This window comes from Trichosurus vulpecula, chromosome 1 (assembly GCF_011100635.1).
Source record: "Trichosurus vulpecula isolate mTriVul1 chromosome 1, mTriVul1.pri, whole genome shotgun sequence".
NCBI classification, from domain to species: domain Eukaryota; kingdom Metazoa; phylum Chordata; class Mammalia; order Diprotodontia; family Phalangeridae; genus Trichosurus; species Trichosurus vulpecula.
In genome coordinates, this window is record NC_050573.1 from 27,545,833 (window position 1) to 27,570,409 (window position 24,577).

Consider the following 24,577-nt stretch of genomic DNA (forward strand, 5'->3'; position numbering starts at 1 on the left):
TTAATTTATTTAAAAGTGCAGGATACCTAGCTAGGAGCAGGCTGGTAAAGGGGGGGGGCAGGGTCCATCAGCCCACGGGAGGTCTCTGCAAGCTCTTCACGTGCTACAGGCAGCCTGTGATGTGTTCTGTGTGGGAGATGATGTCAACATCGAGAAGGCCAACAACTCCCTCATCAGCAACGACCGAAGTTGGAAGAGGAACAAGTTCCGGCTGACCTATGTGGCTGAAGCTCCAGAGCTCACCCAAGGTAGGGACCCATCACCTTCACCCTTCTCGTTGGCACTGATGGTACCGCCATGTTGAGCCGAATATGCGTATATGGCTAACGGGAATAGTTAGCATTTATATAGTGCTTTAAGGTTTGGGAAGCCCTCTGCCAATATCATCTCATTTGATCCACACGACAATCCTGGGGGTAGAAGTTGTTGTTATCTCCATTTTATAGATGAGGGAACTGAGGTAGACAGAGTTTAAATGAGTTGACCAGGGTAACATAAGTCTCTGGTCAAATGTGAACTCAAGTCTTCCTGATTCTACATCCGGTGCTCTATCTACTGAACCATCTAGTCATGTAATAAAAACATAGCCTCACAGTCAGTAGGACTAAGCAGGGAAAAATCAGAGGTCAAAATTTAATAGTGCTCGGGAGAAAAATGAATCTCTTTTATGCCTTCCAGACTCTCCCTTTTTATACATTCACCAGCAGGATCCTTAATGGCTTCAGTCAGTCAATGAGTATTTACTCTGTGCACAATAATAAATGCTAGTATACAAAGACAGACCAAAAATTCATCCCTGCCTTCAAGGAACTTACATTCTAATGGCAAAGAGCACTGGCACATATAGGGCAGCTAGGTGGCACAGTGGCTAGAGTGCCAGGCCTGGAATCAGGAAGATCTGAGTTTGAATACAGCCTCAGATACTTCCTAGCTGTGTGACCCTGGACAAGTCCCTTAACCCTGTTTGCCTCAGTTTCCTCATCTATAGAAAGAAGGGGGCTGGAGAGATCGCTTCTAAGGTCTCTTCCTGTTCTAACTCTATGATCCTAGGATGTGCCTAGTAAAGCATTCTAGACACACGGGCTGGCGTTATCATTCTGCATTCAAGGGATGGAAAAAGGATAGGAATGACAAACTCGGGGAGGATCTGAATCTTCCCTTGTCCTTGGCTGGCTCAGGGCAAGCTGCAGTGCATCTGCAAAGGGTCCAGGGAGGAGGGGAAGGGAGTGGTGGAAAGTTATTCTAGAGGGATGAGGAGGCATCAAAAAAGGTCCTGGGTTGGGGTGGGAGTAGGGAATGGGGATAAGTGCCTGGCAAGAGCAAGCTGAGGACCAGGATATAACTAGAGGCAGCCAGGAGGGTCAGTGGCTAGTGCACTAGTCCTGGAGTCAGACACACCAGAGTTCAAATCCTGCCTCAGATAGTTACTAGTTGGAGGACCCTGGAGAAATCATTTAACCTCCACCTATAGTTTATTCATCTGTAAAATGGGGATAATACCCTCTACCTTCCAGGGCTGTGATGATCAAACAAGATAACATTTGCAAAGTGTTATGTAAATGCTAATTATTACATAATGTGGGCAGCTAGGTGGTGCAGTGGATAGAGTACTGGGCCTAGAGTCAGGAAGACCTGAGTTCAAATCCTGCCTCATACCCTTACTAGCTGAATGACCTTGGGCAAGTCACTTAACCGTTTGCCTCAATTTCCTCTGTAAAAAGAGCCGTAGAAGGAAATGGCAGACCACTCCAGTATCTTTGCCAAGAAGACCCCAAATGGGGTCACAAAGAGTCGGGTACAACTGTAAAGACTGAACAACAAAAACAACATATGATGCAGCCCAGCTGAGACCATGGGTTGGGATAAGTGGTGGGCCCTGGCTTAAAGGGGGTTCCAGTGACAACCGGCTGCCCCATCTCAGGAGGTTTCTTTCCCCCAGGTCTGTACAGCATTCACAAAAAGCGAGTATCTGCTGCCCGGCTCCTCAGCCGTCAGAACCTTCAGAGCCCTAACTCCAGGTAAGGATCCATCCCTCCGTTCACTGTCCCATCCGCTTTGAGTTCTCACCACTCTCTGTTTCTCTCTCTCCCTTTCTCTCTTCTCTCTCTCTCCTCTCTCTCTCTCTCTCTCTCTCTCTCTCTCTCTCTCTCTCTCTGTCTCTGTCTCTCTATCTCTGTCTCTCTCTCTCTCTCTCTCTCTGTCTCTCTCTCTCTCTCTCCCTCTCTTTCTCTCTCTCTCCCCTTCCAAAGCCATCCTTCCTAGAAGGATGAATATTCTCCCCAGTTCTCAGCGTTGAAACAGTGTCTCATCTCCTTTGTGGTGGCATGAAAACACTGTTGCTCATTCCTGGCTTTGCTGTGTCTCCTTTGCCGATTTTTGGCCCCTGTGATAGAGAGCGAAGGTTGGTGACCATGATGGGAAAAGGAAAGAAGATGGCTTGGGGACATGAGTGAGGCAGCTAGGTAGTATGGTTAGTAGTGCACTAGACCTGTAATCAGGGAGACCTACGTTCAAATCCTGCCTAGAAAATCCCTTACTCTCAGTCTCGGTTTCCCCATTTGTAAAATGGAGTCAATAAAAGCACCTACCTTGTAGGCTTGTGGTGATGATTAAATGACATAATATCTGTCAAGCCCTTTGCACACATCAGAGCACTAGCTAAGGTGCTGTTTGTTCAGTCATTTTCAGTTGTGTCCAACTCTCCGTGACCCCATCGGGGTTTTCTAGGCAAAGATACTGGAGTATCTTTGAAGGAAACCGAGGCAAACAGGATTAAGTGACTTCCTCAGAGTCACACAGATAGTAAGTACCTGAAGCCACATTTGAACTCAGGTCTTCCTGACTCCAGGCCCAGCGCTCTGTCCACTGCTCTATCTAGCTGCCCTTGCATGTTAGTTTTACTGTTGGTGTTCTTATTCCAAAACTGGGCAGAATCCGCTATCAGCCTCAAAGGTTGGCTATCTTCACAAGGATCATGGAGTTGGAAAGGTCCTTAGGGGTCATCACACTGAGAAAGTGAAGAAGCCCTGCTTTACAAGCCATGAGTAACTGTCAGAAGCCATGTTTTTGGAAGCAGCCACTGCTAGGAGCATTCTCACATGAAGAGGATAAACACTGTTACTTATAGGACTAACAAAATCCAAATGGCACTTGGTAATCCCTATTGGGAAGAGAAGGCTCTTTACCCCTCTCTTTTTTTAATTGGAAAATTCCCTTCTAATCGATAAAAAGACCATCATAGTGGGACAGACAATATACGGGTTCCCACAGGGCCATACAATCTCCCTTCCCATTTTGCAGCACAGAAACACATGAAAGAAAAAAAAAACAGTGATTTTAAAACTAATTAGAATTATTTCAGCAGTTGGAGAAGAGGCTAAACACAGGAATAAATCCCCAAAATGGCATACCGCATCTGTAAGGCTCTTGTAAGGGCTTTGGATCCACTGTCACTGGCAGTCAGTAGATAAACAAGCATTTATTAAATGCCTGCTGTGTGCCAGGCGCCGTGGTAAGCACCGGTTCTGGACCCTGGGAAGAACCTTTAACTCTTAAGTCAAGAGATCTAAGATACAGTTGCCTAGAAATGTGTTGATCAAGGATCAAAATGTAGCCAAGCAGAGGATGACCGAACAACAATAAACATTTATGTAACACTGTGTGCCAGGTTAGAGATAGCATTAGATTAGTAAGAGTTAAAGATGAGTGAGCAAAGTATTACTCTGTCCCTAGGTGTTTACTTCTTTTAAAGTACGTTCTAGACGATTCTCTGTTTTCCTGTTTAATATTATGTTCTCATGTTTTAATAAAGAGTTCTTTTATTTATTTATTTATTTTTAAAGAGTTAAACATGGGGCAGCCAGGTAGCTTAGTGGATAAAGCACCAGGCCTGGAGTCAGGAAGACCTGAGTTCAAATCCAGCCTCAGATACCTACTAGCTCTATGACCCTGGACAAGTTACTTAACCCTATTTGCCTCAGTTTCCTCATCTGTCCAGTGAGCTGGAGGAGGAAATGGCAAACTGTTCCAGTATCTTTGCTGAGAAAACCCCCCAAATGGAGTCATATGTCAGATATGACTCATCAACCAGACAACAACAAAGAGTTGGTAATCCCTCTTGACAGTCAGCCATTCCTTTGGAGGAAGTCTGCCTATTCAGACCATAAGACCACAGCCAAAGCATCACCGTTCACCTAACTACAGGCAAAATGCCAAGGAGGAGGAAACCAGCAGCCTCTTGAGCTCCAAATCTACAAACCTAAACAGAAATCAGAGAGGGTAACATGACAAGGAGGCAAGTCACTGAGCAATTAGTGGCCCCAAAATCCAGAAGACAGTCACATGTGAATATTTAAAAGCATCACAGTTAATAAGTCAGGAGGGCAGGAGGATGATGTGGACTATTGTTGTCAAGTGAAGGTTTATGGAGGAGGAGGGAGGTGAGACGATCCTTGAAGAATGAGTAGGTTTAATTAAACAGAGAGAAAAGGGGAGGTCATACTGGAGAAAGTAAGAAAAGCATGAGAAACATGGAGAGGTGTAGGAATGAGCATGATACGGGGGGGGTGGACCTGGCTGAAATGGAGAAGATGGTTTGGGTACCAACGGGACATCAGGTACACAGGGTTCCTGACTGAGTCTCTTTTGATGGATCTGATAACCTAAACTGTTTCCTCCTGAAAAGAGAGGGTATTTGGTTGTTTTTCAATGTGAATACTGCACCTCAAACACTAAGGTTTAACATTATCCTGTGGTTGAATGGAAGGCTGTTCTTAGGCTTAATGGTGACCAGACTGAGGGCAATGGTAGAACCCTATGCTCTGCCCTGGTCATACCCCATTTGGAGTAGTCAGTGGCACACTGTAGGAAAAACATTGACATGATGGAAGAGAAGCAGAGGAGGAGAAGCAGGATAGGAAGGTGACTGGAAACCATGCCTCTAACAGTCAGTTAGTGGAACTGAGGACATGAGCCTTGAAGAGCAGCCTCAGGGAGACAGGAGACCTCTCTTCAAATAGTTGAAGGAGTATCCTACGGAAGAAGAATTCACCTTTTTCCGCTGGGACCCATAGGGCAGAACTAGGAACAGTGAGTGGACGTTGCAGAGACCCATTTAGGCTGGGTGTCACGGAAGAACCTCTAATGACGAGAGCTGCCCTGCAGTAGAATGGGCTTCCTCAGCAATGAGGGCATCTCCCCATTTTGTGAGGTCTTCAAGTAAAGGTTGGCCATCAGGGGTAATTCCTGCTCACGGCGGTTGGACTCATGATAAGCTTTACAGCAGCTAAGTGGCACAGTGGATACGGCCCTGGACCTGCAGTCAGAAAGACCCGAGTTCAAACCCAGCCTCGGACGCTTACTAGCTGTGGGACCCTGGGCAAGTTGTATAACCATTGTCAGCCTCAGTTTTGTCGTCCGTAAAATGGGGATAATAATAGCACCTACCTCCAAGGTCTGTTGTGAGAATCAAATGAGATACTTGTAAAGTGCTTTGCAAACCTTTAAGCCCCATGTAAACGCCAGCTGTTATTATTAATGCCTGCCATACTCATGTGCGCAGTATGGAGTAACAACAGCTAACAGCTAACATTTATGGTATAGGCATGTATAATATATTATATAATGTAATATTACATGATAGGATATGATATACTATACTATATTACATTATATTATGTTATGTTATAATAAGATATATAACAAGATATAACAGGCACACACAATTCGATTAAATTATGTAATATATATTATAGGCAGCTAGGGGGCGCCATAGTGCATGGAACACTGGGCCTGGAGTCAGGAAGACTCATCTTCCTGAGTTCAAATCCAGGCTCAGACACTTACCAGCTGTGTCACCCCTGCTAGCCTCAGTTTCCTCATCTGTAAAATGACCTGGAGAAGAAAATGGCCAACCAGTCTAGTACCTCTGCCAAGAAAACCTCAGTTGGGGTCACAGAGTTGGACACAACTGAAAATGACTGAACAACAATAAACATTTCTATAACACTATGTGCCAGGGACTGTGCTAAGTCCTTTATGATTCTCATCTTATTTGACGCTCACAACAACCCTGGGAGGTAGGTGCTATTATTATAATAGATAGACCAATGGATGAAGTCAGCCTGGGGGTCAGGAAGACCTGAGTTCCAGTCCAGACTCCGGCACATGCTGGACAAGTCACTTTCCTATGTGGTGTTCTGGGGCATCTCTCAAAGACTACGAGTTTCAGAGGAGGTGCTGACCTGCATTGGAAGAGGGAGTTTTCTTATCTAGAAGTTCCCTCTTCCAATTAAATCACTGGCCCAGTTTAAAAATAAAATGACTGATAGTTGGAGGGAATAGAAGGTTGAATCCAAAACAAATACCCCTCTTTTTACATACTTTTTATGTACCAGCCAAGAGCCAATCAACAGCTGGGTCAACTCATGGCATATCTCACAGATATGAAAATGTAGCCAAGCAGAGAAAAACAAGGCTTACTTAAGAACACCAGACAGAAGCTGGCCTATCTAGGAAGGTGGGACCAGAACCTAGGGAGGCTATACGGTACCATGGAAAGGGTATTGGCTCTAGACTGAAAAAACCCGGGTTCAAATCCTACTTCTTACCTATGGCAAATACAAAATGGTAATCCCTCTTCTCAGTTAACCATTCCTTTGGTGGAAATCCACCTGTTCAGATCATAAGACCACAGCCAAAGCTGGCAAGCCAACACCACCTGATTGCAGGAGGAACCCTGAGACCACACAGCAAGAAGGAACCATAACTGGGCTTCTAGGCTCCATCTGCAGTACCCTTGGAAAATCTACCCTTTGGCCCCCGCCCTGCCAAAGGAACAGTGCTGGGCCCACCCACACAGCCAGGCAGGCTTCCGTCCAGTGTTCTCCAGCCTGACCCAGTCCTTATCTGCCCAAGCACATTTTGATATCTACAAGAGGGCAAGCATGAGTTGGCCCAAGAGTTTCACCAACTAAGCACATTTTCGGGGTAAAAAAAAACAGCTCAGCAGGCTCCAGGGCTTCAGCGTTTCTCCCGCACTGAAGGAAGGCATTGCAGGCAAATGAGATTTGTGAAAGAAATCGTGGTGATTCTAGGAGGAAGCAGAAAGTGATTATGTCGACATTTGAGAGGCCATCATTATGATGTGCCTTGGCCAAATGAAGGGGGGGAAAAGGAGTACTCACAGCGCCCCCTGCTGGGTCCCTACAAGTAGTGAGTAACCCAGTTCCTAAATCTGGGCAGTGTGACTGATGCCAACTGTGTTGCCTCTCAGGGTTAGACCAAACCCTCTTTGTAAATGAGGGAATCTGTAGCTCAGAGGGACATGAGATTCATCCAAGGATAAGCAGTGGTCAGCTGCTCATGAATGTGGCCTCTAAATCCAATCAGACATGAGCTACATTCATTACAGGTGTGCCTCGCTGTAAGAAAACCCACGTGACAAGATGATCTTACAAAATGTAAAAAATTGGGGGGAGCTGATCTGTATTACAAAAAGACATTTCACCAGAAGTTTCCTTTAATTAATAATAAGTTTCCCATGAGAGGCAGTGTACTGTACTGGATAGAATCAGACACATGGTCAGGAAGACCCGAGTTCAAATCCAGTCTCTGAAATATGCTATTTGTGTGGCCCCAAGTAAATCATTTAACCTCTAAATGACCTAGTAAATATGGAAATATGTTTTGCATACTGCACATGCATAACCTATATCAGATTGTTTGCCTTCTCAATGGTGGAGGCGGGGGGGGGGAGGAAGGAGAGGAAGAGAATTTGGAATTCAAAATTTTTTAAAAAACTTGGGGGTAAATAAAATAGTAAATAAATATATTAAATTATAAATGACCTAGTCAACTCTTCAAGAGTATAACTTGTAGAACAGAATGCAACCCGTACTGACACAAGGAGTGTCCTCCTTGGCACTTCCTTACACTAATTCTTACAACAAATCACAGGTCAGGTCCAAAGGAAAAAAAAATTCCTCCATATATTTAGGTACTAAATTTATGTATCACTTATGACTTTTAAAAAAAGGTGAAGAGAAAAGAAAATCCAATTTTCCAAATGTCCAGGTCAATGAGAAATGGGGCTGGAGTTGGGGAGAGAAAGCATTTCTGAAATTCTAATGCAAGTCAGTGGAAGAACTTAGGTTTGACTTACAAAAAAATGAAACATGAAACTTTGTAGGACTGCAGTCATTGTGAAAAATGAGATGCCAGCATACCCATCCTAAAAGTAGTACAGGCTAGAAGAAGAGGATCCTGGGAATTCGCAGTGGGAGGAGGGGGGCACATTTAAATCAGCATATGCTGTATTACCCCATGACTGAAAGCAAAAGGGAGTCTGAAAGGAAGTGTGACAAAAAATTATGAAAGAAAAAAAGATAGACTGCCTTCTACGTTTCCCCTTCTTCTGACACCACCACTGCCCCAGTCGGTGCAGGGCTTTACTGGTGACCAAATTCAGTTTGGTCCAAGCAGTACCTGGGAGTCATCATAATATTATGGAACTTGTACTTGTTTGGGAGTTTGAGGATCTGCGTTCTAATTATACCTCTGCTATTTATGACGGGGAAGACTTGGGTCAAATTATTTTATTTTCCTGGACTTTAGTTTCCTCTCTAAAGGTTGGACTCCATGGTCCCTTTCAGCTCTAACATTCTAAGATCCTAGGAGGAGTAGGTTTGGGGAAACCAATGGGATGAAAACAAGCCAACTGGTGAAAATGTTTGTAGATCCAGAGATCTCTTAGCCTTGTGATGTAGTGCCAGCCACTATGACCCTAAGGTGCAAGGATTTTGTAAATTACAGAAACTAGAGCTATGATTGCCCAGCACAGTGCCTTTCAAACAGTAGGCACTTAATAAATGCTTGTTGAATTGAGTCAAATAAAGAGCCATTAGCCCAACTTTGAGCCATCTACTCATTCTAAGAAAGAAGCAGCAAAAAATCTGAGGGTTGACTGAGGTTAATTGGAATGGGCTGGTGGCTTTTATTAAATTAATTCCCAACTCTTCCATCAGTCGATCAACCATCTTTGTGCGTCTCCACACCAATGGGAACCAAGAGCTGCAGTACCAGCCTGGGGACCATCTGGGTGTGTTCCCTGGCAACCATGAGGACATGGTGAATGCCCTGATCGATCGACTTGAGGATGCCCCTCCCGCCAACCAGCTGGTGAAAGTGGAGCTTCTGGAGGAGAGGAATACAGCTTTGGGTAACTATGGGGATGCTTGGCTCCAGCCCCTCACCATGTCCCCGGGAGAGTGCCATCATTCCTCTGGGATATCATAGGCCTGGCACAAAGGCAGGAAGAGAGACTGTGTGGCATGAGGGAAAGGGTATTTGAAATCAGAGGACTTAGGGTCACCATCCCATCTCGGGCACCTAAGAGCTCCATGACCTGGGCACTTAACAGCTATATGACTTTGGGCAAGTCACTTCACCACTCTGGGACTCAGTTTCCTCAACCGTAAAATAAGAGGGTTGGACTAACAGGCCCCTAAGGTCTATGATTCTGTGACCCTAAGCGACACCAGCTGTTTCATTCAAACCTTTAAGCTCCAGGGGGGAGGGCGGCTCTCATTCTCTGAAAAGACTCTTGCTCTCTCACCACTAGACAGCCTCTGACTAAAAGGGTGTGGAGTTGACCACTTTTTTCTCTCATATTTATATATTTATTTACTTACATATTTATATTTACTTATTTCTTCTCCACTCTTTTCCTCTCTGGCATAGAGAATAAAGCCTGGGCTTGGCATGAGGGAGACCTAGGTTCCAATCCTACTCATGATTTTCAATAGCTCATATCTTGGGCAGATTCCTCTCTGAGTCTCAGTTTTCCCATCTATAAAATGGGGAAGAGAGAGATAATATTTCTCATGGAGTTGTTAGAAGGTTCCAAGGAGGGAGAAAGCATACACTAAGCACTTTGCAAACTTTAAAATACCATGTGATGTCCATTGAAAATTTCACAGCTGCTAAGTTGTGCAGTGTTTAGAGAAGTGGGCCTACAAGACCTGAGTTCAAATCCAGCCTCAGATACTTACTGGCTACATGACCCTGGGCAAGTCACATAACCTCTTTCCTCAGCTATAAAATTGGGATGATAGTAGCACCTGCCTCCCAGGGTTTTTGTGAGGATCAAATGTGACAATATTTGTAAAGCTTTTAGCACTGTGCCAGGCACATGAGCACTTAATAAATTCTTGTTTACTTCACAGAAGTAGATAGAGATTGGTTGTAAAGAACAAATGAATAGAACGTCCTCGGTGAAAATGTCACCTATTATCATTGCTACCTGTAAAACCCGCCATTAAAGTTGTTAAATCGATCGGGGATTGCCTCCATGCCTCCTTTGCTTGGCTAACCTTTAGGCACCATATAAACATCCACTGCTATCATTGTTACATCCAGGAAGACTTCCCCCGCTTTTCCTGGAAACACGTGGGCTCAGGGGAGCAGCGTTGTCTAAGTGCTAATGAGCTAGCCTCAGCATCAGGATGAGTCTGGGTGCGTGAAGGGTGCCCATCTTCATTGGCAGGGAAGCTCTCGCCGGGAACTTCCCACACTGACCCAATCACAGGTCCAGGAAACAATAAGGAGACAGACAAAATACTTATGGAATTGCCCCGATTCCCCCCTCCCTCTCCAGAGTGTCAGCTGCTTGAAGGTAGGCAGGGCCTTGGTCATCCTGTATGTCTGTGACCCTCATGCCTGAGCCAATGCCTTGATGAGTGAATGCCAAGTTAACTGTGGGACGGGTGGCGCTGTCTCCACAGGTGTGATCAGTAACTGGACCGACGAGCACCGGATCCCGCCCTGCACCATCTTTCAGGCTTTTAAGTACTACCTGGACATCACCACGCCCCCAACCCCCCTGCAGCTGCAGCAGTTTGCCTCGTTGGCCACCAATGAGAAAGAGAAGCAGCGTCTGCTGGTCCTCAGCAAGGTGAGGCTCGGCCCCGCCTCCTCGCCCTCTGGTTAAATCTCAGCCCCGGTAGGGAGGCTTGACCAGATGTAAGTCAACAGTGAAGAAACCTCAGGAGGTCTTGGGCTGTTAGGAGAGGCAGGAACGAGGGGTCTCTGCCCCTGTTGGAGCACATGGGGAGTATTGGGCTCATTTCTGGGCATCCCGTGTTAGGGAAGGAGTGGATACGTTTGAGAGAATCCAGAGGAGGGCAGCCAGGAGGTAAAAGCCTTGGAGTTCCCATGAGGATCGGTCAAAGTAACTGAGAATGTTTGGAGAAGAGAAGACTCAGAGGGGCCTGGATAGCTGTCTTCCAGGAGGCGGTGTGGTCTATCGGAAAGCGGAATCTTGGTTCAAAACTTACCTCAGACACTTGGTTCCTCTGTAACCTTCTCTGGGAAACTTCACTGGCCTCGGGTTCAGAGAATAATTGCTTTGGAAGTAGAAGGGGCCTTAGAGGCCATCAAGTTGTTTTTCAAATGAGGAGAGGTTAAGTAACTTGTCCGTGGTCACACAGCTAGTGACCGAGGCAGAATCTGAACCCAGGTCCTCTAAACTCCAAGGCCAGTGCTAACTACCATATCGCACTGCCTCTCCTCTGGGGTCAACAATGAGGGAAAAACACGGGATAAGTGATGGCTTCATGAGGCTGGGGTGGGCAGAGCACAAACCCTGACCCTTTATATCCCTCCCCAGACTTTTCAGGTCTCTCTTTGACCCATGGTTCTTCTCTGGGTTTCCTGTAACCTCCATCAGAGAGCACGCTCTGTGGTATTATCAAAAGAGCGCTGGATCGGAAGCCAGACAACTTGGGCTCAGACATGGCTTCTGCACCCACTGGACTTGGAGTCAGGAAGACCTGAGTTCAAATCCTGCCTCATAAACGGTGTGACCCTAGATAAGTCACTCAACCGCTCAGCCTCAGTTTCCTCATCTGTGAAATGGAAAGAATTACAGCACCACCTTGATGAGGACCAAGTGAGATAGCACGTGCAAAGCACTTTGAAATGCTCAGTATTATTATGGCTGCCTGTATGACCTTGGCCATGTCCCTTCCCTTCTCTGGGATTCAGTTTCCTCTCCTGGAAAATGAGGCTGGTCACTAAGATTCCTTCCACCTCTCTGAGACCCTCTGCACTCTCAGCTGATGACCCTACAGTTGATTCAAGCTGCCTTTCCCCCCTCCCTTGGTGCAGGGCTTACAGGAGTACGAGGAGTGGAAATGGGGCAAGAACCCCACAATCGTGGAGGCCTTGGAGGAATTCCCATCGGTGCAGATGCCGTCCACTCTCCTGCTGACCCAGCTGTCCCTGCTGCAGCCCCGCTACTACTCCATCAGCTCCTCCCCGGACATGTACCCCGATGAGGTGCATCTGACCGTGGCGGTTGTGTCCTACCGCACCCGAGGTAGGCAGGGGCAGATGCGCCCCCCCCCCAACAGGCAGTGAAGGCAGAGGTCAGCGCCTTGCCCCTCACAGCCCTAAGCCGAATCCTTCCTTAGGGCTCTTCTGCATCCACTGTCCCAAAAGTCCCCTGAGGGTAGAGGAGGTGTACAGGAGAAGCGATGTGAGTAACAGCCTAGTGAAAAGAACCCTGGACTAGGAGTCAAAGGACCTGGGTTCAAATCCTACCTCTGACAATAATTATGTGACCTTCAGCAGGCCACTTAATTTTTTCCTCAGTAAAATGGGAGGCAGTCAGGTGGCCCAATAAAGCCTGGAGTCAGGAAGACCTGAATTTGAAACCTGCTTCAGACACCTACTAGCTGTGTGACCCTGGGCAAGTCATTCAACCTCCGTCAGCCTCGGTTTCCACTTCTGTAAAATAAAAATAGCACTGATCTCCCAGGGTTCTTATAAGGATCAAATGAGATAATATTTGGAAAGTGTCTTATAAACCTTGGAGTATTCTGCAGATATTAGGTATTATCTTGTTACTGTCATTATTGTGGTGGCAGTGGTGGTGATGATGATGATGATGATGATGACGAAGGTTGGACTAGATTAACTCTAAGGCCTCCTCCAGGCCTATATCTATGATCCTAAGACCTCACTCCACCAGATGAGTTGCTGGGTGACAGAATTAGGAAGCCACCAAAACTCATCTCTGGCACCCTTCAGCTTTTCCTTTGGGCATTTCTGTTACTTCATTGGATCATAGATTCAGAGATGAAAGAAACCTCAGAGGTCATCATGCCCCCTTATTTTACAGAGGAGGACACTATGCCCTAGAAAGGTGAAGAGATTTCCCCAGGGTCACACAGCTGGTAAATATCTGAGGTAGGATTTGAACCCAGGTCTGTCTGACTCTTAGACTCTATCTACTACCAAGGGTTCTTAATCTCTCTTAGCATCATGGAGCCCTTGAGAAGTCAAATGAAGCCTATGGACCCCTTCTAAAATGAATGTATCTAAATTTAAATGCATAATGTAAAATACACAGGGTTGCAAAGGACACCAATTCTATTGAAAAACAGTTATTAAAACATTTTTTAAAAACCAAGTCCATGGACCCTGATTTAAGAACTTCTGCACTAAATGATCCAAGGGTAAACCCAGGCTACTCCCTCAGGTGTAGATTTCATGGGAAGGGACTTGGTGGCAGCAGCTGGGCAGCCAGACCACCTGTTTCCTGTGTTTCTTTGCCAGATGGGGAAGGACCGATCCACCACGGGGTCTGCTCTTCTTGGCTCAACCGAATACAGCCAGAGGAAGTGGTACCCTGTTTTGTCCGAGGGTAAGTGACAATTGGAATGGGGGGAGGGGCTGGCAGACAGGAGTGCCAGTCTGAGTACTTTCCTTGATTCATGGAGTTAAAGTATGCAGGCATACCCATAACAATCGGACTACAGTCACCTTTCCTGTCCCCAGGAAAAGAACTATTCAGAAAAGCAGAGTAACCAAGTCAGGATGACTGGGCCCTACTTGATATCTTGCTCCCTAAAACCCCTAGATATCTCCCAACCTCATCCCTGCTTCTTGCTATCAAGTGATAGAGCTAAGTTTTCAAATGTATAACCTGCTGAAGCGAAGGAAGGAAGGAAACAAGCATGCATTAAGCGTCTACTGTGTGCCAAGCAAACCTTTGATACCTTCAGTCTTCTCTGGGGTGGCCTCCCAACCTAACCTTCTGAAAAAGATTTGCTTTCTGTCGACCACGATAACTTCCTCTGTGGCATGAGAGGTCCCCTGGCAGAACGGGTGGATGAGAATAGTTTGTTCCAATGCCCATGAAGGCAGCTGAAGCAGTCTGGTCAGACATCAAAGACGTCAAAGGCATCCGCTGCATCCCGGGCCATGGCCAATCGTCCTGACTTTTGCCCCGCCGCTGGACTGTGTTGACTCTGGAAAAGAGAGTGAGGTCAACAACTTTGTGTAATTCTGCCTCACTTAAATATGATTCACATTCAAGTCAACACATTGCCATGATGTCATTGGTCTTCTTCAAAAATAAAGGACTGATAGCAACAAGGCGTAGGGTTAGGGTGTCAAAATCCTGATTTTTGATGTGTAACCTTAAGCTGATCACTTCACATACCTCGGACTCAGTCTCTCATCTGCTAAAAAGGGGGTTCTTCCAGCTCCAAACCTATGACCCTGTGTGTGGAACAACTTGCTAAGTTCTGAGGAAACTATAAAGCTTAGTAAGATATGGTCCCAGCCCTCAGGGCTTATAGTCTGGTTGGAGGATAAGACACTAACGCAAAGAGATTAAATTATAAAATTCCCATAAGGGCATTAGAGAGGTACAGAACACAAGGCTATGAGAGATCTATGGGGGAAAGTCATTCACAGTCTGTGAGCCAATCAACAAACATTTACACAGTGTTTACTATGTCCCAGGCCCTGCGACGGGGATTTAGAAAAGAAAGGTAAAACCAAGTTGATTCAGGAGGGTTTTCTGTGGGTTGAACTGCACCAGAGAAGCAGAGTTTTCCTGCCTCAGCAAAAGCCACATCTTCTCTTGGGGAATGTGTTTGTCAGACTCAGGATCATATAAGGAAATCGTAGATTTAGAGCTGAAAGGCACTTGTTGAGTCCCACATGTTACAGATGAGGAAACTGATGCCCAGAGAGGCTGGGAGACTTATCATGGGTCATCTGGTTAATCAAGATTGAAACTCAGGTAGGTACAGTAGCAGAAGGGTCAGACTCATGGACCCTTGTGTGCTTCAAAACTCCTGAATGCAGAGCCAGAACTATGTGTGTGTGTGTGTGTGTGTGTGTGTTTGTAGGGAAATCTTTCAAAAATAAAAATAAAATAATGTTAATTTGTCATTTTCTAAGTCAATTTGGAGTAATTTCTATTTGAGTTTGATGCCACCAGCTTCTGTAATACCTACAGACCACAGAGTGTTTCTAAGTCAGTCTGAGTTCAAGTGAGACATTTGTAAACCACTTAGCACAGTGTCTAGCACGCAGTAGGTGCCATGTAAATGCTAGATATTGTTATTATTATTAATTAGTTAATTGCTTGTATGCTTGTTTGCTTATTTGGTATTGAAATAAGTCCTCCTTCTTTGTCCAGAGCGCCCAGCTTCCACTTGCCCCGTGATCCCCAGGTACCCTGCATCCTGGTTGGCCCAGGTACAGGAATAGCACCTTTCCGGAGCTTCTGGCAGCAAAGGCTATTCGATATCCAGCACAAAGGTGAGTTGTGGTCTGCCCTTCTAGCCTTTGCCTACTGCACATGGTGGAGCAAGCACTGGACAACTTCAAAGATTACGGAAGGCAGCCTCCTGCACAACCCAGCAGGATTCTGAAGCCTGTGAGTGCAGAACTGGCCATATCCATAGGGAAAGTAAGCCACAACTTATATGGTAGGACCATAGAATTTTAGACTGGAAGATGCCTCAAAGATTCTCTAACTCAAATCCATCCTTTTACAAGTGAATAAACTGGAGCTCAGCAAGGGAAAGTAATTCCCCAAGGTCACATGAGTGTTAAGTAGCAGAGCTGAGAAGTGAACCTAAGTTCTCTCACTCTATATCCAATGATCCAAAGCCTGAAGAAAGGCTCCTTGGTCAAAAATATCTCCATATTTTAAAAAACAAATTCATTTTGACCAAGTTGGATTTACACCAGGGATGCAAAGATAGTTCGACATTAGAAAAATTATTGGCATAAATCATATAAATAGTAAAAACCCTATGGTTATTTCAATAGCTGTAGGAAAAGTTTTCAACAAATACAGTATACATTTATGCTAAAACCTATAAAAAACTTCAGCATAGAAGAGCCTTCCTTTAATATGACCAAAAGTATATTTCTAAAGCAAAGAGCTAGCATTATTTGGAAGGGAAGAACACTGGAAGTGTTCCCAATAACTAGGGGGTAAATCAAGGGTGTTCCTTCTTTCCAGTATTATTTGACATAGTTCTAGAAATATTAGCTACAGCAATAAGACAAAAGGGAAATTAAAGGTATAAACATTGACAAAGATGAGCCAAAATCATTCCTACATGCATGTGTCATGACCGTTTACTTGGTAAACACCAGAGTGTCAATGAACAAACTAAGTGAGATGATTAATAGCTTTGGTAAAAGAGCAGGATTAAAAAATAAATCCACAAAAATCACCAACATTTTTCTCTGCAATAAAACAAAAAGCTAAGAGAGAACAATAGAAATAGAAATTCTATTCAATGTAACTACCAAGTACATAAATTATTTGAGAATTAAGCTACCAAGACACATTTGGGACTTATATAAATACAACTATAAAACAGAATATTTATAGAAATGAAGGAAGATTTAAATAGTTGGAGATATATCCATTGTTCATGGTTGGGCCATATTAATGTAAGAAACAATGGCCAAAGGATCATCAGCTTAGATACCATCTAGTCTAATCCTGTCATTTTACAGATGAGGAAACCGAAGCTGAAAAAGCTAAATGATTTGCCCAAGGTCACACAGGGAGCATCAGAGGCGAAATTTGAAACCAGGTCCTCTGTCTCCAGGACCAGTATGCTAATATTACCACCAAAAATAATTCATGGATTTAGTGTCAAAGCAGTCAGGCTACCAAGGGTTTATTTTACAGAACTAGATGAATTCAGTTTAAGGAGTAAAAGGTCTAGAATCTCAAAGAATTAATAAGGGAAAAGTAGGGATAAGAGGAACTAGAATTAGCAGATCTCAAACTATTCTATAAAGTAGTGATCCTCAAAACCCCTTGGCACTGGTTTAAAAAAAATAGCAAACCATATCAGTAGAATAGACTAGATAAGCAAAACCCAGAAGTAATCAAATGCAGTAAGTCCAACTTTTGATAAAGCCAAGAATACAAACCATGGAAGAAAGGATTCCCTATTTAACAAAAACTTCTGGGAAAGCTGGAAAGCAGTTTTGCAGAAAATAGGTTTAGATGAGCACCTTATGCCATATCCCGAGAAAAAGCTCCAAATGGATAAGCAACCAAAATATAGAGAAGGGAAAGAGGGAGAGAAAAAGGAAGGAAGGAAGGGAGGGAGGGAGGAAGAGGAGGAGAGAGGGAAGGAGGGAGGGAAGACTGACCCATCACCAATCATTGGTATAGGGAACTCCCAGGTGAGGGAACTCCCTTTATTGATATAGATTTAGCATCTTCTTTACAACTTAGAGAGGTACTTAGAGTACTAAGAAGTTAAGAAATACTCAGGGTTGCAGAGTCAATATGTGTCTGAGCCAGGACTTGAACCCAGGTCTTCTGACTTCCAGATCAGCTATACCACACTGCTTCTCAAATAAATAAATATTAGCCATTATTATAATAATGTATATAACTATTACTACTGCAATGACTGTTATTTCTACATGGGCTTTCCACCTAATCTGCTGCTAGTGCTGTCAGTGACCTGAGTTTCCCTGACCCCCAGGCATGTCTCCATGTCCCATGGTCCTGGTCTTTGGATGTCGGCAGTCCAAGATTGACCACATCTACAAGGAGGAAACCCTACAGGCCAAGAACAAAGGTGTCTTCAGAGAGCTGTACACGGCCTATTCCCGTGAGCCAGACAAACCAAAGGTAATTAATCCCCCTGCTCTTCTCATGCCCCGATCTGATGGGTACCTACTTGGAGAGCCATCCTCTCTCAGGGTTCTCTCCTACCTTCTAGTTCCAAGGACACATAAGCACTTCAGTGACTCTGGAGGCCAGTGTCTTCAAGGCCTTGAGGTCTTGTCACATGAAACAAGGTCTAGATTTGTTCTATTTGATGCCAGAGGGCAGAACTAGCAATAGTGGGTTGTTGTTTGTCCTTCATTCTCAAGGGTGACCATGATGTCAGATGCAAATGAGATGCAAATAAATAGTATTTAAGTGAGGGAGAGTTGTGCAAAGTCACCAGCCTTACTTTCTCCTCCAGAGCCATCTGGGTCTGGTGGCCAGATATAGATCAAGACAATTGGAAATGGCCCCAGATGCAGTAGGAGAACTTGGGTAAACGTTGTAGGGAGGAAGATTTGACAAGCATTTACTAGGGACCTGCTGGGTGCTAGGCACTCTGTCTGTCCTCAGTACTGGAGACAGAGACTAAAATGAAACAGTCCCTGCCCTCAAAGAGTTTAAATTATGTGTGTAGGGTGGGAGTGGAGGGAATGGAGATAATGCATAACCAAATAAATAGATACAAAACACATTATACATAGTCATTGTAGAGTAGGGATCACCCCAAAGCTGGGAGGATCAGGAATGTTCTTTATTATATGTGGAGGAGACAACATAATAAACCTTCTCAGCAGTTAGCCTCTTAAGAAGAATGGGTTTACTAGATCTGTTCAAGCAGCTAAAAAAAGGAAGAGGACATTTGTATGGGGCTGGCTTTTGGCAAAATTGTGATGTAGGATCATGGATTTTGAGGTGGAAGGTCCTTAGAGCCCATCAAATCCAATCCCCTCATTTTATAAAGGATGGAACTAAAGTCCAGAAACAGGAAATGACTTGCCTAGTGTCTAAGGCAGGATTTTAACTTAAATCTTCCCGATTCTAAGTCCAAGATTTTATTCATTCTACTGCACTTTCTTTTTTAAATGCTTCTGGGTCCTGGGGCTGCTAGGTGGCTCTATGGTTAGGGCACTGGTTTTGAAATCAAGAGTTCAAATCCAGCCTCGGATACTTACTATCTGTGTGATCCTGGGCAAGTTGCTTAATCCTGTTTGCCTCGGTTTCCTCAATCTATAAAATAAGCTGGAGAAGGAAATGGCAAACCCCTCCAGCAGTTTTGCCAAGAAAATCCCAAATGAGGACATGACCGAAGATGACTTAACAACAAAGAGTTTTGAAAGGAGCTAGGGATCCCAGAAAGCTAAGACGAGGAAGGAGAGCATTCTAGGGAAAGAAGACAGTCTACTTTCCAACATCTGGCACTACTCAAAAGTAGAAAGGGCTGCCTTGGGAAGTATTGGGTTTTCCTTCACAAGAGGGATTTGGGAGAAAAAAAACTAGGTGGCTGCTTGCTGGGGAGTCCTGTTCAGCTGTGGGTTGGCAAGATGGCCTCCACGTTCCTTTCCAATTCTAGGAATCGAGATTCTTGGAAGCATGGCGGGGGGTGGGGAGGAGTCCCTTGGGGAAAACTTCCTCAGCTTAAACAGGGATAGGGATCACATAAGTCCTTTGAGGCTTTCTGCCTCACAGGTAACCCTATAATAATGAGAAGGAATGGGCAGCTTTATCAACAGAAGGAACCCTTTGAAAAGGAGGGAGTCAAAGCTTGGCCTGGGAGAGGAATTAAGAAAATGAGTTTGAAGATCAAATCAGATAATGTTAACAAGTGTTTTGCAAACCTTAAAACACTATATAAATGTTAGATATTACCATTGTTATTGTTAGATATTATCTTTATTAGTAAAAAATAATAATATTCATCTACCTGCGCTCTTTGCAAAGGTAGGGGATTATGAGTATAAAATATCACATATGCTGTCAGACACAGATAAGTTGGTTGGTTTTGCCAAATTTCTCTTTTCCTCCTCTTTCTTTTTTTAGTTTTCATTACAGGGGATGGGTTGCTGGTTTCAAAAACAAGTTGTTTGTTTTTAAAGAAAGGAAAAAGATGTTCAAGGTTTAGGACTGGTCAGGTCATTGCTACTGACACTCTCTCCTCCCCACAGAAATATGTACAGGATGCCTTACAGGAACAGCTGGCAGAGACTGTGTACAGAGCCCTGAAGGAGAAAGGGGGCCACATCTACGTTTGTGGGGATGTCACGATGGCTGCCGACGTCCTGAAAGCCATCCAGCGCATCATGATCCAGCAGGGGAGACTCTCGGCAGAGGAGGCTGGGGTGTTCATTAGCAAACTGAGGGTGAGTGGTGACCCGGTGCTCTGGAATCTTCCACTCCTGGAGCATTTCATAGGCCAAGTAGACTATTAAGAGCTGGAAGAGTCATTTCAAAGATGCTGTTTGGAAGGGACTTAGAGGCTGCCAAGTTCAACCCTATTCACTTTACAGTTGGAGAACCTGAGGCCCAGAAAGTTATGGGGCACGTCCAAGCTTAGATCATAAGTAGCAGAGCCAAGATTCAAACCCAGGTCTTCTAAGTCCAAAGCCAGTCCTCTTTTCACACCACAAAGCTGCCTCCCTCCTTATCCAGCCCTCTTACTTAACAAAGGAAAAAGTTGAGGCCCAACAAGGGAAGTGACTTGCCTAAGGTCTCATGGCAAGTTAGCAAGAAATGTCCATCACTGACTCACATTTTTAGAAACCACCAAGTTCTGGGCATTTCCTACCAATAGTTGGGCTCTTGTATGACTCTAGAGAACTCTCTGGACTTAAAGCCAGTGTTTCTATCCCTTAGGATGACAACCGCTACCATGAAGATATATTTGGAGTCACCCTGCGCACGTACGAAGTGACCAACCGCCTTAGATCTGAGTCCATTGCCTTCATTGAAGAGAGCAAGAAGGACACTGATGAGTAAGCCAACTCTGTTTCTATGGAAATTTCAGGGACCAAAGGCAAGCATACCTTAGGCTAGAGCTGGAACTAGGGTGGAGCAACTGGGACTTTCACCAAGGGCACCAACATTTAGAGCGTTCTAGAAACAATTGTGTTCATTCATTTGGTACGAATAACTGATCATAACACCTATTTAATAATAATAATTAGTTAAAATAGGAGGCTACAAGATGGCCTACTACCTCCCCCCATCAGCTACATCACAGGGGAGTTACTCCTTGACTTGGTCCCACCATGGACTTAGCAACCTCCCCATCATCAGCTTCTTCATGTCCTAGGTTCTCCATCCATGGGACTTTGTGTCAGGATATCTCTCTAACACCCTGAACTGCATTTCTCTTTTAAAAATTGATTTGAGGATACCTTTTATGGTGCTCATCCAGGGAAATGGAACTGCTAACAAGAGTTCTGGCTTAGATATAGAATGTTCATCCTACCTACTGAGACCCCTCCCCCTCCCAATGGGCACATCTCATGAAATGACTTCTCTTTGAATCATGGTTCTCCACGTAACTAAATAGTAGGGATTCCTAACCTGTAGACAGCTTTAACACTTCCCACTGTGTTTTTGCCTTCAATCTACCAACTTCCCCAACCAGAATATAGTGTTCCTGCACACTATTTGTACCTGACCTGTGGTAGAGCCTTGCAAGTTTACATTGGTCTGACCAGCCAGTCACACTATACATCAATTCAACATAGTGATGTCATTCTGGTCCTCTTCGAGTATGAAGGACAACCACCAATTTTCTTTGGGAGTGGGGGAGAGAGATGGGACCTGTGATCATGCTGGTATAAGAAACTTCTAGAAAAGAAATTCCCTGTACTCATGCAAATTGTAGCTTACTCTACAACCTAGAGTCTTACAATGCCTGAGCCAGGGACAGCTAGGTAGTGCAGTGGATAGAGCACCAGCCCTGGAGTCAGAAGGACATGAATTCAAATCTGCTCTCATACACTTAGTAGGTGTATGACCCTGAGCAAGTCACTCCTCATTGCCTCCAAATATATGTATGTATACATACACACACACACACACACACACACACACACACACACACACACACATATATATATAATGTCTGAGGTGTTAAAGGGTTAAGTAACTTGCCCGGGTTCAAGCAGCCAGTATGTATCAGAGTCAGAACTTGAATCCACATCTTCTTGCCTCCCAGGCCAGATCTTTATCTACTACACCAAACTGTCTCTCATGCAGTCTTCTCACGAATACAAATAACAATTCATTGTATTTTAAGAACGTCATTTTAGTGCCCGCTCTGGACATCTAGAGATCATAGGACCACATGTTCAGAGTTGAAAGGGTTGTCTGAGGTCATTTAGTCCAACCCCTTCAGTTTATAAATGAGGAAATTAAGACCTTCGAGGAATGAAGTGACTTGCCCAAGGTAGTAAAGGACAGGGCTGGATTCGGACCCCTCACTTCTGACTTTAGATTTAGTGCTCTCTCCACTAGAGACAGCAGCATGATGTAGCAAATGGAGCACCAGACTTGGAGTCAGGAGGGCCTGCCTTCAAATCCCACCTGAGACACAAGCTGGGTGACCCTAAGTCATATCATCTTTCTAGGTCTCAGTTTCCTCATCTGTAAAATAGAGGGATTGGACTCAAGGGGCCCCTATGGTCTCTTCCAACTCTAAATCTATGACCACATAGGAAATACCTTAGTACATGACAAAGTGAGGATAAGATATCACTTCCCTAATGGCTAAAAGTAAGGCTGACTTTATCGTCATCCTGACCTTATCGTATCCTACCATAATTTCAGATCCATAATATGCCATTCCACACAACGCATACCCTCCAACTTGTGGTGACCACGTGACCTCTACTTCCCAAGACTTTTAGATTAAATTGTCTTAGAATTGAAATAGAACTCTTCTTTAAGCCACCACTAAACTCCTTCTCAGATGCATGTGTAATGAAGTGGTAGTGATCCCAAGTTCTCTAAGACCCTGCCAACAAAGTACAATCTTGGAAAGGTCCTAGCTGGCAAGGCTTCCATATCTGGTCAGCATCAGAAGCCTATTGTCTGAGGACTAGATTAGCTAGGTTGAGTGATGTGCCTCAGAAGGCTGTCTGTAGTGAAATGAAGGTTTTGATCACAGCAGATCACTAGCCAGGCTGGAGGGAGATAGCAATCTGTGTGATAGCAGAGGAAGTCCCCAACCTCCAAAAAAAATCATGGATCTTCAATGCACTGAAAGCTCTTTTTTAATACTTAACACATAAGTCACCTTATTTCTGAAACACAAGGTCTCCACATTTTTTCCCCAAGATAAGAAATCAGCTTGGGCAGATCTAAATGGATTGTGAATCAAATCTTTGGAAGGAATTTCTCATCAATGAGACTACAGGGCCATTGCCCTGTTGGAGTAAGATGATAATGTGCCGATTATGAACTGAACATCTTGGGGTTTGTTTGGGGTTTGGGTTTTTTTCTCCTAGTGAGTTAGTTTCATTCAAAGTCATTATGGGCCTTATATGACACAAAGCATTTTATAACTTTTTTCTCCATTCTATCATACTTCCCTGGCTATGGTTTTAATAACATAATGCTTTCCTTGATTCTTCGCTGTTGCTACTTTCCCTCATCCACTCCCATCAAAATTACTTTGTATACATATTGACTTGTCTATGGCTATATGGTTCTCCCAACATAAGGTAAGCTTCTTGAGAGCAACAATTGTTCCATTCTCTCTTTTATACTCCCAGCCTTCGAAGGAAGGAAGGAAGGAAGGAAGGAAGGAAGGAAGGAAGGAAGGAAGGAAGGAAGATATCAGGAACTTGGGAGATTGTGGGAATGTTTTCTACAGCTGTCTCTGTCCTACTGGAAGGGCTTTTTGCTAACCCCACTCTCCCCCACCTTCTTCCCTGACAGGGTGTTCAGCTCCTAACCAGGTCCCTTCTGCCCCATTCGAACGGATGCCAGGCTGGGCTGCCTGCCCCCAGGCCTTCTCCAGGCAGAAGGTGCTAGGTTTTGGAAAGATGGACGCTGCTGACTCTTTCCTATGGGACTCCCGTGAAATGCGCACTCCCTCTTGTCCTGTTGTTGCGTCGTGGTTTTTTTGTTCGTTTTTCTTCTTTTCGGACTTCGAGTCCCGTGGGGTTTCCCTTGGCCCCCATTTGTTTCCTCTGAACTTTTCTGCTGCAATGCAATGGCTTCTCCTCTGCAGTGGCTCTTACAAAATGACGTCTCTTCTCACCCTCCTTTCTCTCTCTCTATTCCAAGGGCATACCACAGCTGCATGAAATCACCAGATCACCCCCGTTTGGCATTTTCATGTTGGTTTTCTGGGGTTTCTTTGGAAAGGCAGCAGGGACTGGGGAAGAGAGGCTAGCTGTGGGTCTCTTCCTATGGACAGTCCCCAGCACCTAAAGTCACACACCATCCTTTTTTAAAAGTTATTGTCATTTTTCAATGTGCGTGTGCACGCACACGTGTGTGTATGTATATGTGTGAGGGGCATGGGTCCTCATCTGTTCTCCTCTTGCCTGTGCAAGCCTGTTGCCTGCAGACCTTTGGTGCAGAGAAACTGTTTTCCCTTGGCACATGTTGACTCCTTCTGTGTTCCTGCTCAACAAGGCTGGCACCGTTTTGTATAAACCACTTGGGAGCCCCTGGATTGTACAGCATTGACATCCAAGC

General features: G+C 44.7%; 1 protein-coding gene across 1 annotated transcript in view; it reads left to right on the forward strand.

The window, feature by feature from the left end:
• The window catches only part of NOS1 (nitric oxide synthase 1), a 130,109-nt gene extending 105,921 nt beyond the window's left edge, over positions 1–24,188 (forward strand). The window contains exons 19-29 of the mRNA XM_036741059.1: positions 110–248; positions 1,940–2,018; positions 9,024–9,217; positions 10,782–10,951; positions 12,166–12,376; positions 13,618–13,705; positions 15,497–15,618; positions 17,829–17,977; positions 20,062–20,256; positions 20,750–20,868; positions 23,810–24,188. Coding sequence (XP_036596954.1) covers positions 110–248; positions 1,940–2,018; positions 9,024–9,217; positions 10,782–10,951; positions 12,166–12,376; positions 13,618–13,705; positions 15,497–15,618; positions 17,829–17,977; positions 20,062–20,256; positions 20,750–20,868; positions 23,810–23,825 — 1,482 coding nt within the window. The 3' untranslated portion in view covers positions 23,826–24,188. The remainder of the gene's footprint in view (positions 1–109; positions 249–1,939; positions 2,019–9,023; positions 9,218–10,781; positions 10,952–12,165; positions 12,377–13,617; positions 13,706–15,496; positions 15,619–17,828; positions 17,978–20,061; positions 20,257–20,749; positions 20,869–23,809) is intronic.
• The last annotated feature ends 389 nt before the right edge of the window (positions 24,189–24,577 follow it).